The 12,849-nt window shown below is 36.8% G+C and overlaps 1 protein-coding gene across 23 annotated transcripts in view; it reads right to left on the bottom strand.

Moving 5' to 3' along the window:
- The window catches only part of Rims1 (regulating synaptic membrane exocytosis 1), a 480,632-nt gene that overhangs the window by 131,114 nt on the left and 336,669 nt on the right, over positions 1-12,849 (bottom strand). For 18 of the 23 annotated variants that reach the window (XM_076557945.1, XM_076557938.1, XM_076557931.1 and 15 more), the window contains 4 exons: positions 12,589-12,745; positions 11,803-11,928; positions 10,014-10,076; positions 6,113-6,202 (listed from right to left, as the gene is read on the bottom strand). In XM_076557945.1, coding sequence (XP_076414060.1) covers positions 6,113-6,202; positions 10,014-10,076; positions 11,803-11,928; positions 12,589-12,745 — 436 coding nt within the window. Of the gene's footprint in view, positions 1-6,112; positions 6,203-6,663; positions 6,778-7,073; positions 7,149-10,013; positions 10,077-11,802; positions 11,929-12,588; positions 12,746-12,849 lie in introns of all 23 variants that reach the window. The other 5 variants (XM_076557939.1, XM_076557934.1, XM_076557932.1 and 2 more) reach the window with 2 other exon arrangements.

The raw sequence follows: 12,849 nt of genomic DNA on the forward strand, positions 1-12,849 counted from the left end.
TTTGGTTTTTCGAGACAGGGTTTCTCTGTGTAGCTTTGTGCCTCTTCTGGAACTCACTTGGTAGCCCAGGCTGGCCTCGAACTCACAGAGATCCACCTGGCTCTGCCTCCCAAGTGCTGGGATTAAAGGCGTGGGCCACCACCACCCGGCGCCCTAATTAAATTATTCTTAAGGTATGTTTTTTTTTTTTCTCTAGCAGTAGTATAAAGAGTAAGTGTATGGCCTAATGTATAATTACTTGTATACATACATAACTTCCATGGGAGCATAAAAACAGAGTATGACAAAATACCTTAATTATATATAAGACAAAGGATATAGAGATGTAAGTCATTCATACCTGAAATAACACATGTCAAAACCATTTCTGATCTATTAAAATAGAAACCAAAGCCAAGTGAGTTAACTGATTATGTATTTTCATTGTGAATTTTCATTATTCATAGCCTTCCAAAATGATTTTCCTAATCTTGATTTAAACTAAATTTCATTTTAAAAATTAATTTTCAATATGAAAGGTTTTTTCTGACCAGGTGGTAGTGGTGCACACCTTTAATCCCAGCACTGGGAGGCAGAGCCAGGCGGATCTCTGTGAGCTCGAGGCCAGCCTGGTGTTCAGAGTGAATTCCAGGACAGGCATCAAATCTGCATGTAGAAACTCTTTCTCGAAAAAAAAAAAAATTCTGATGATTTGTAAATGTTATGTCAATTTACAGTGCTTGGCTTTTTGGTAGGAATTTCCTATTCCTTGCACCGAATTCAAGTAACTCCTGCCTTCCAAGTTAAAGGATCGGATACCAGAGACTTAGCCATTTCTGAATTCTTCTTTTCTAACCATGCTGGCCGTAAAAAGCAAACATGCCAGCAAAGAAACCTTCACAGTTGACATGAGTTACGTCACCTCATCTTGTAATGGACATATCCCATGCTTCTATGAGTTGGTGCATGTTCAGCTTCTCTACTAGTAAACTCAACCCTACAGGCACAGATTGCAAACATTCTCATTGCATTTATGGTAATAGTTTAGATCATTCATGTTCCTACCTCCCTGAATCTAACTATCAACTGGACTCACATTTAGGGATGAAAGAACAGAGAGTGTTAAGACTATAACCTCAAATTAAACACAAATTGAAGAGAATAATGCTATCAGCAGATACAAAAAATACAAATATCATGTGCTCTCTGACCTCAGAGCTTTATTTATTTATTTATTTATTTATTTATTTATTTATTTATTTATTTATTTATTGTTTTTAGTTTTTGTTTGCTTTGTTGTTTTTGTTTTTCGAGACAGGGTTTCTCTGTGTAGCTTTGAGCCTTTCCTGGATCTCACTCTGTAGACCAGGCTGGCCTTGAACTCACAGAGATCCACCTGCCTCTGCCTCCCAGTGCTGGGATTAAGGGCGTGTGCCACCTCTCCTGGCTCCTCAGAGTTTTATAACATCACAGAAGCAAAGAGTTTCTAGATAGAGATAGCAGTGGATTTGTGGAAGTGTGACATACAGATTTAGATTTTGTTGTGGTTTGTTGTTGTTGTTGCATTTGTTTATTTCTCTGTTACTTCCTCCCTTCCTTCCTCCCTTTATTTCTTTTGATATAGGGCCTTACTATTTAGTCCTGGCTGACTTGGAACTCACTTTGTAGACTAGGCAGGCCTCAAATTCACAGAGATCTACCTGCCTCTGCCTCCCAAGTGGTGTGACTAATGCATGCACCACCATATCTGACCAGACTTAGTTTTTCAAGAAAAACTCATAAAATTATGTGGGCCCAGAAAATGGTAAACAGTTATGATCAGAAAAAGAAAGGAATTCATGTGTGTGGGAGGTGAGACTAATTGAAGAAAAATTTGACCTAAACTTTTCAAGAATGAAATAATTGTTAAGCTGACAACAAAACTCAAAGTTTATCTTAATCTTAACTGGAGATTTACAAGATAAAACATAATACAGGCAACTATCAGACTGTACTAGGGAGTTAATGGGATGGAAAGGGCTGAGAGCGGAACTGAAGAAGAGTTTACTTTGGTGAAATTAATAGCATTCCCCGGCTCTGGAGAAGTATTTACATAAGAAATGATTAGTTATCAGCCCTGGTTAATTTCTTTTTTTGTTTGTTTGTTTGTTTGTTTGTTTGTTTGTGTTGAGAGATAGTCCCGTTTTCTAGTTCCAAGTGGACTTAAACTGGCTGTGTAACCTAGGCTGGCTTCAAATTGACCACCCATCAGCACCGGCCAATAAAGTTCTAGAATGACAGGCAGGCCTGTCCTACTTCACATAGCTAGCTGTGTATGACGCTCATCAAACGTGAAGAACACACAGGGCACAAACATGACATAGTGAAGGTTAGCTGGACATTTTAATGCACCGAGTGTCTAGACATCATTTAGAAAACTGGGTTCAGTCCTAGGGAAAGACAACCTGTCCTGGCTAACCACAGGGGAATAGGTCTTCAAAGGCAGCAGAGTACAGTCTTTGAAATGAATATAATTTCAGAGAAAGTATAGGGAGGGGTAGGAGGAGAAACATGGTGGGGATTTTCCCTTAATGAATAAAGAAGGTAAAGAAACTGGCAGAAGGGACTGTGTCTAAGAGCCATTTAAGAGGAGCTATTTAGGGAGCACAGATTCACGTGACTGGATAACACATGGTAAATAAAGCTTAACAGTCAGGGTGACAACGGAGTCCATGAAGGGTCTCTGGCATAGCAATTATGTGGGGTAGGGGCTGCTTAAAAAATTATACAGGTAGCAAGTAGAAAACACTTTCTCGAGCTTGCAGTAAGGTAGTGGTTGTGATGTCAGGTCATATGAGAACCCCCATCCCCCAGAAAAAGTAAGCACCCTCCTGTCTCTGTCTCTGAGTATATAAGACTTACTCATTTTTAAACACGGTATAGAAAAAGTTAAGAGCCATCAGAGTAACTCCCTCCCAGTCAGGGAAGCAAGAGAACTGGGTTTTATCTGAGAGACAATGTACATGGGAGAAGCTTCTAACTAGTCAGGACTCTTTCCAAACAGCACTCCTATATGCAGGACTCTTGCTAAGCAAAACGCCTGTGAGCCTGGCCTGAAATACCTAAGAGAGAGAGCACACTGCTTTTCCTTCAAAAGCCTAGTAAATTCTGCTGTTAGGTATTGTGTCTGTTTGACAATTGCACCCTTGTGTTAACATCAATCATAACTTGTTTTAAAATTAGGGAGGGTGCTTAAGGAAATGGGAGTTGTTATAACAAACCGTAAGTAGTAGCAAAATGAGTCAGACTCTTAACTCTTAAACTTTAAAACAGTATTTGGGAAGGCTGTGGAAATAATAAAAGTACTATCTGAAGAAAATGAAATTAAATTCTAAGAATGTGGCCGGCATTTATCATATATGTATGTGATTTTTATGGGTGTGTGTGTGTGTGTATGTGTGTGTGTGTGTTGGAAATTAATATAGTAATTTATTATAGTAAGCGTTTCAATCAACAAAAGGAAAGAAGAATTCAAAGGCTTCTAAGCCTTCTTTGTCCTGTACTCCATGCAACTTTAGAGGTATCCTGCAAGGTGGACAATTACCACTTTTCATACAGCTGTGCCTGCTTCAGAATGGTTCACAGATGTATCACAAAAGGATCCTGTCTTTAAAACAACATTCACCTACAGTTTTATAGCATTTCTCTTTTCCTTTCAAACAACAACAACCCTTGCTTATTTTCTTAGCAGCCAAGTGACCTTATCAAATTGAGAAGCAATGATCATTCTACCCTCTGCAGATGTTTTTATGGAAACTTTCTTTTTCTTCAACGTACAGGAGCATAGGTTTTCAATTCACTTTTGTTTTGTCTTTTACTAAAGGTGAGTACTGTGCTCGGAGTTCACAACAACCTGTGCAATAATTATGATTAGCCTTCTTGTATATAGACTGGCCCTCTTTAAGAGTATTATTTGAAGCCGGGCGGTGGTGGCGCATGCCTTTAATCCCAGCACTCGGGAGGCAGAGCCAGGTGGATCTCTGTGAGTTCGAGGCCAGCCTGGGCTACCAAGTGAGTCCCAGGAAAGGCGCAAAGCTACACAGAGAAACCCTGTCTCGAAAAACAAAAAACAAAAAAAAAAAAAAAAACAAAAAAAAAAGAGTATTATTTGAGAGATTTAAATTAATGGACACACAGATTTGTGAACTCTGTGGCTACAGGGCCTCAAGGGCACCTATGTGAGACTTATGCTGTTCAATAAAGTAAATCAGAAGAATGAGACAAGTCCAAATTACGGTGTATTATAAATAAAATATTCATGACTTACCATGCAAAGGGAAATATACACCATCTCCCTCACAGCTAATACTGACATGTCATAATGCTGTCTAATGCTAGGTTGGGCTTTGTTTCGATTTTTTAATATGTCTACAGAGAAATTTAAAAACACACACATGGCTTCAACTGTATATTTTATCAGGGAGTACTCATCTAAACATTAAAATTTTCAGGGCACTGTTACAGTCAGAAAGTTCCACTAATCTAATCATTTAATATTTATCATAAATGCAAAAGGAATAATGTTATAAAACTCATTAAAATCTATTGATGGAGTCTTTGTAATTATTTTGGGGTAGGATAATATATGACAAAATAAAACAGTAATACTTTCAGCTACAGTTTTGGAATAGTCTATAGTTGTTTCCACTAAAAGTGCTAAAACAAACGCAAGGGATGCAATATAAACTAATATAATTTCATGTACTGGCTGGCTCTGTGTCTCAACTGGACACAAGCTAGAGTCATCAGAGGAAGGAGCCTCAGATAAGGAAATGCCTTCATGAGATCTAGCTGTAAGGCATGTTCTCAATTAGTGATCGATAGGCACCAATTGTGTTGGTGCCATCCCTGGGCTGCTGTTCTGGGTTCAATAAGAAAGCAGGCTGAGCAAGCCAGGTGAAGGAAGCCAATAAGCAGCTCCCCTCCATGGCCTCTGCATCAGCACCTGCCTCCAGGATTCTGCCCTGTTTCAGTTCCTGCCTGATTTCCTTCTATGGTTAGCAATAATGTGGAAGTGTAAGCCAAGTAAACTCTTTCTTCCCTAACTTGCTTTTTGATCATGGTGTTTTGTCCTAGCAATAGAAACCCTAACTGCGGCATTTCAGTTTTCCTATTATAAATGTTATAACTATTAATATTGCAAAACAGGTTTGTAGTATAATCTTCTGAAGATCTACTGTTTAATTCCAAGAAATAAACATCTCATAGGCTATAAAGATTAGTAATAAGGAAGCTTAAACAATGCCTGGCAAGAGCTATGTTAGTACAACCTGATGTTTTTCTTCAGAGTTTGAAGAAGTCATCTATAAATTTCCTGTGAAAGACATCTAACTTAAAAAGGACAGTGATTATAACTAAGACTATCAGTTACAACTAAGTTTACAGGAATATAAAGCTTCATAATAAGGGAACAACTGTTTCATTTGCTTACAATTAGAAGATAATATGATATACTATTATTGACTGAGTCTAGATCAAAATTAGTACTTATTAATCAATCCCATAAAAGCATCAACAAAAATGATCTATGTGTATACATGTTATATGTATTTATTTTTGAAAGGTCTCAGGAAAATTGTTGATTTTTATTTACAAAATATAATTTAACACAATTTATCTAAAAAGTGGGTTAATTTAAAAGTGCTAAAGATAAGAGTTTATCTCAAAAGACTATTTTGACTTTATGAAAGATTACTGTGAGATCTACAAGTATTATTTATCAGGACAACTAATAGGAGAGCAATATTCACCCTTCATATAACTCACTAACCTTATCAGCATACCGAAGGCTCCTTGAATCACAGAAACAAGACAACTGAACAGAAACAAAAAGAGAAGCGGCAGCCAGAAGCATTTACAAGCTCCATCAAACCATTTGCAACAACTTTCATAGAAATATGCGTATGTGTGCTTCGTACATGTCCACATACACATATCCCTACACAGATGCACACTAAGGGAAGGAAATGCAGACAGCAAGAATGTGGGCATGAGTGGATAAATTTGTGGGACTCACATGAAACAAAACAGAGCGGTTCAAAAGTAAAGTCACTGTACAAATGACAAGAAAATTCAGAAAGTCTTTATTTTATACCTTTCTCGTTCTGGTGAATGCAAACTAGTGTCTGGTCTCAAGCAGTTGGTACTAGCACTCTTAGCCCTGGCAAGGGAGGGCTGTAGCTCACTAGTGCCAGTGCATTACATCCAGTGGGAGAAGAGAAAGACAAAGGAAAGAAAGGAAGACCACGTTAGAGAGGAAAGCATAAAATAATGTTCTCATTACACAGAATGTCGAATCACCGGGATTCAGTTCATAAGGGTGTGAGAGAGCCACAGGGTGACAGTGGAGACTTTTGTTTAGAAAGTAAACAAATATTATGCTTAAATTGCGCTGCATAATTTTTTTTTAAAAAAGAAAAGAATCTCAGACTGAAATATGACACTAAATCACACCTACTTATGAAAAAAAAAAACTGGATACAGGAAGCATTTAAAACAAAATGCCTAAAACTTCATTACCAAGGACAGATGCCACACCAAAACAAAATGAAGGACATCAGAGGAGAAACAACTGTTCAGCTCCACTCTTTAGGTTCACGGCACTAGACAAGAGAAGTGGGGGATTTCACTTCCTGATGCTCTTACCTAACAGGTAACTCATCAGTCAATCTCAGCACTCTTGAGTTACAACAATCAGGCTGAAAGGGAATGTCCTGTCTAGTCACCGATCTGGTCTTAGTACGTGCAGGCAGGATTATGCTTCAGAAACCAAAGCCACACAGGTAAAACAAAATGAAATTAATCACCACAACGGCAATCAACAAGCAAAATGAAAATAAGCAGAATTCTGACTTCTGAATTGTGTTTCATTCCGATGATTATTCTAGAATGTATTTTTATAATTAAATCAGTTTTTGGATAGCTTTAATGAGAGACAGCTTCCCAGATAATTAATTCAAAGCATAAGGTAAATGACACATAAGGATGTAACTTTTGTATTTTCGTTGGCTGGGTTGGGGGTTAGTTCAAGCAGAGCTCATTGCCATGGCTCTTACCTGTTGATCCAACGATAGTCGTTTTGTAACAAAGGCATCTTGGGTGGTAATGTTTTAGAGTGCCTAACAAGATGTCTGGAACATGGCAACACAAACACGCAGAAAAACAAACAAAAATATATATGAAATAAATTTCACTACAACATGAAGGAAGTAGTAGGCCCGAATAAACTAGGTACAAAGGGTTTTGCTAGTTTTCTTAGAGAAGTCACAAGAATTATTTCAAGGAAGGACCAGAATTAATAAAATATAAAGTCACAGGTTATTTCATATTACTTTAAGTTATAATTTAATCATCTTACTTTGGGAAATATCTGACTGGTTTGTACTTCTATTAAAAAAATTGCAAAGGAATTGCTTCAAAGGTTAATTTTTTTAAAGCACTTTTCTAATAGGGATCTACACGAAGTCAGAAATAAAAAGGAAAACAGCATAAAATTTACTGTATAAACATCTTGGCTTTGCACCACACTGACTGAAACCCGGAAAATTCAGGTCAAGAATCTAAATTTCTATAGAAACAAAGTGGGAGAAATATCATTACTTAAGCAGGGTGCTGTGAGAATTAAATGGATAATATTTATGAAGTACCTGGGACATTCTAAGGCAGGTACAGCATTTCCTGCATACGATGCCACTGAGAACTTTTACATAATATAATTTATGACAGTTTGTTGTAAATTGCTTAATATGACACAGTTTTTAATACTTCATTTTTTGAAAAAATGCACAATAGGGATTTAATTCACAGTTTTCAATCTCTACTTTAGCTCACAATCTATAATGAGTTCAATACTTCAGGGAATAAGCTGGTAAATTCTGTGAGATAAGATTACAGTAAATTTAGTATGTTTTATTTTGAAAGTGTAACTTAACAATTTGGCCATAGAAAGTTATAGTTTTAAAAAATTTCTAAAATTAATATGAAGTCAACTATATTATATATCCCTACAGATATGAACTTACGTATGTGTATACCTCTATACAAATATAGATAAAATGTTTTTATAAATGCATGTGTGCAAAATACAGAAGATATTAAATACACATGCATGTACATATATTTGAACTCATGTTTTCTCTGCCCTTAGACATTTAGTAATAAGAATTAAGGGGTAGAAGAAAGGGAAACTTTTGAAAATTCTAGAATAAACAAAATAAATATTATAATGCAGTTGCAATAAAAAAATGCAATCAGAAGTTTTACTGGAACCAACACTACCATTATAAAAATGGTATTTAAAGATGGTAGAGATGTCAGCTGTAACACTTGCTACACATCTGTACATTCAGCTGGAAATGCCAGCATTCCTACATCTGTGGAGGTATCAGTCAATAGGCTTGATCAGCCTTAGATTTACATTTATCAATTTTCACATATATATATATATATATATATATATATATGTGTGTGTGTGTGTGTGTGTGTGTGTGTGTGTGTGTGTGTGTGTGAAAATTACCTTTATTACGATCTATAAAAACAGAGAGTCGATACGGTTAAACAATAAATATATAAGGAATTTGGAATAATTTGTGAAACATTTGTATTAAGGGTGAGATCATATTAAAAGACGCAACTAGAGGCATGACATATTTTTAAAAGCCCTGATACTTCACCCTGAAATGTAAAAAGATTAAGAAATAAAGAGATGCCTCTTTTATTTAGACTACTGGTGTGCATCCGAGGCACAAATTAGATACATCCATGAATAAGAAAGTATGTATGCATTCTTTTTCCTTTCTTAATAGTTGCAGTCACATAGACAGAAATAGGAGAAAACTTACAGAACTTATAAACAATTCATTGTTATTTAGAAACATTTGCTTGGATGAGCCGCTAACAAGCCTGAACTTTTATCATAATAAATAATTTAAGGTAATTTAAAAACATTTATAATTTTCTATTTTTCCATCAGTTGATACATAGAACTAACATTTCCTCATTTTTCAAGTGGCCCTACAAAATGAACTCAATAGCAATTAGCAGCTGGATAATTTTAAATGAGTAAATTAAAAAAAAAATTCTCACTGGCCCAGTCATGATCACATATTTGATCAGAACCGCATGTCCAGCAGGGACACGGTGAATCCTAAACTTCTCTCTGTATTCTGGGTGTGGCGTTTGCACGTCTCTCCTAGTTGTTTCACACTTGGGAGAGCCTGTGCACTTTTCACTAATTTACTACTTCCAGACATTCTGTTGACTGCAAACTGACAGCAGTGATTAGCTCCCTAGAATCGACTGGCAATCCTTAAAAAGTGATTTTTATCAGATTTTTTAAATTCAAATTACAAGCCTAACATACTGCATCATGCTTTAAGCAGGGGAGAATAATGTTCTCTTTCCTCTAAGAGGTATGGCACTGCTGTTTGTCCTCACGAGGAAGTTTATCATGCAGCATTTATACTGGTAGAGGCAGGGGCATTAAGGAACCTGAAACTAAGCCACGAAAAACAAACTGAAAACATTTAAATAAAAACAGACAGAACAACAGAACATAAATAATAGCAGATTCCAAAAGGAAACATTTGAAAGGCTAAAGTAACAAAACCACAATCCTAACAACAGTAAACCTGCCATGCACGGAAGATCAGAACTTTTTGTGACTAGACAGGTGTCTAAGTCCACCTGCGAAGAGGGTGAGTGCACAAGAGGCATTTACAATCTGAATTGTAGAAACTGGTTCCTGGGTGTTATGGGTGCACAATCAATCTCACCAGTCTCTGAATTTTTGAACATACTGATGTCGAAATGGTCTGCTCTGATTGAATTAAAAATGCTTTTGAAAGATTTGCCTCATCTCCATATGAAATAATGCAACTTTTGAATAGTTGGGGGGATTCTACGTGTAGTATTCATACTACCAAGGGAGAGACGGAATAGCAGAATGGAAAGCGAGTCATCACACACAGTCACCGTTACCAAAGCCCTGTATTTACCTGGTCGTGTGTAGGCATTCTGCACTTCGTCCTCGTTTTGCTCTGGGCAGCATGAGAAGCTCACTGCACAGACAGGATGGGTGGTGGGTGAAACAGATAAATCATGAGGCATTAGATGACATGGGTTGTGCCAATGGTATGCCAATGAAAACATGAAAAGGGAAGAAACCAGATTGTCTGCACTAGCATATTTGCTTGAGAGGTTAAACAAAAAAATAAATAAATAAATAAACATGACAGCATTAAAAAATTCAAACAATAGAGTACACACATTATGGCTGAAGTCCTAACTGTTGCTGATTGACTCCTTAGTGACTCAAAACAGTTTTATAAAACATAAAAAGGTAAGAACAATCATTCCCTGCAAAAATATAGGAACACATTTCCAAGTACAGTCATTTCAGTAACTAAAATGCCTAAGTTTGACCTTTCAGATATTAATGGAAAATAAATGGTTTTATTTCTTTTTTAGCAACTTAACAACATGATCATTTCCTAGTCATTAGAAGCCACTGAGAATGCAGGATCATATTATGTTTTTCTTAACTAGGATTTTTTCTAAAATAAGTATTTTTTTTCTATAGTCAAATTACGTTAATTATACTGATTGTCTTGGCCAGGGAGCCTCTCGCTTATTGTAACCTCACTACTATTCACAGGGACCCAGGTGAATGTTGGCAATGCAGGACTCACTCACTCATTCAAGTGAGCAATATGAAATCCTATTCCTTAGACCAATTCTGTCCCCCAGTATCCAATGTGATTCACACGTGAGGGCCACAGCAGCACTTCCCATAGTAACTTAAGAGGCTCAGCTTGGGCATCTTGTGTCCTTGAGTCCATCACATCTGTCATTAAACACCACTGTCCTTTCTCTACCTCTCCCTGAGCTTTCCATCACTTTGAAAAACCAGAAGAGAACATTCAACAAGGTGAGTCTTATTCAAATTTAACCCAGATCCTGCACTACCTAGGCTAATCCAGTACATCCATGAGGTTACTTTGATGAGAATGTCTGTGGGCACGAAGAAAAACATGTTCGTTATATAGATTCCTACAAGTAACTTCCACAAGATAAAAGTTCATTAATAAATGAAGAATTAATAATGTACACATCCATATAATAATCTATCTCCATATTTTGTATTTCACAGACATTCATGAGAAGACACTTGATTTAAAAAAGTGTGGTATATAACAAGACATTATTGAAGTTTTCAGAGTCTGCAGTAGAAACAACCTTTGAGATGACCATTATCAAAATCATTTTAATTATATAAACAATGTAATTTATTTTTTGAGACAGGGTTTCTCTGTGTGTAGTTTTGGTGCCTGTCCTGGATCTCGCTCTGTAGACCAGGCTGGCTCACAGAGTTCTCTGCCTCCCGAGTGCTGGGATTAAAGGTGAGCGCCACTGCTGCCTGGCTAACAATGTAATTTTTTATTATAGCTATAAACAACGTTCCAAACATGTGACCCATAAAGAAAAATATTTTAAAATTGTTCATGTAGCCTTTCTTCTATTAGGTCAGAATCTAAGTCAATGAAGCTTCACAACTAGATAAGCATGACTGGAAAACATGAATATTAATAAAACCTTGACTGAGTATCTTCCAGAGTTGCACGTGTGTAAGAATATCAAAACTGTTGGAGAGAAGTTCAGTTTTGAGTGATGCAATTTAACTCTTTCACGTAGCATGTTGCAATATTTGCATATATTAAAACAGAACAAAGATTGCAGTATTGAGATTATACTTTATAGTACTGAGATTATACTTTAGGAAAGTACCTGTCTTGTTCTGATGAATACTGACTTTCCATATGTCTGGATCTGTGATCGACTGGACTTCGGGAGGCATCATGGTGTCTGGTTGGAGAACGTGACCTTCGTGTTGGATGAATTTCATCTAAGCTCCTAAAACGTTCCACAGAAATTCATGTGACAAAGTTTATAGTTTTCCCACACTATCAACAGACAAATAAGGAAGGACACAATAACTGGCTAACATATGACCTGGGATAAAGGTGTTGGCATCACACCCAAGCCAAGTTTATTCAATGAACAAAGAGAATATATTCTTATTTTTGCTTATGTTGCATTTTTCCAATATGGTTTTATATCTATATTTTAAAAAAAGGACCACGATTTTCATCTGTATTATTACAGCTTCAGAAGTATGTTCAGAGTCAAATGAAATAGAACACACACACACACACACACACACACACACACACACACACACGGAGTGAGAAAGAGAGAGGGAGAGGAGGGGGGAGAGAGATCTTTCAGCACTTAAAGTGCTTCAAAAAGACAATACTATATAAATATATTCTCCTTTAAAACATACTCTCCTTTCAGAAAACTGCTGTTTACTCTTTGCTTTTTTTCGTCTTCCAGCGCTGAACTTTTTGAACCTTTGTGCAATAAGCAAGGATTCTGCTAACAAATGGCAAAACACCTCTAACTGTATTGGCTAAATCACCATTTCATTGCAAATGTTGACCTACCGTAAACTACACTGTAATATAAGAAAAGACGGTGCTATCAAGAACAGTAAGCCTACTCCCAACCTACCTCTGTAATGGCACATTTGGTAAACGTGAGCGCGGCCTTCCCTGATCATCGCCGCGATGAGGAGACACTGAGCGGGAGCGGTGATGAGTTGTTCTTTGCTGCTCTGGCACTGCTAATGTTGTTGCTTTACTTTCTCTAGCACTAGATCTATAACCCACTGACAAGAGTATACAAGAGAAACACCTCGTTAGTACTTTTTATGGCAAAAATTAACACGGAGAGGATGAAATTATATCAAAGCAGCCACCAACCTTCTAATGT

The sequence above is a fragment of the Peromyscus maniculatus genome, chromosome 21, assembly GCF_049852395.1.
Source record: "Peromyscus maniculatus bairdii isolate BWxNUB_F1_BW_parent chromosome 21, HU_Pman_BW_mat_3.1, whole genome shotgun sequence".
Lineage (NCBI taxonomy): Eukaryota > Metazoa > Chordata > Mammalia > Rodentia > Cricetidae > Peromyscus > Peromyscus maniculatus.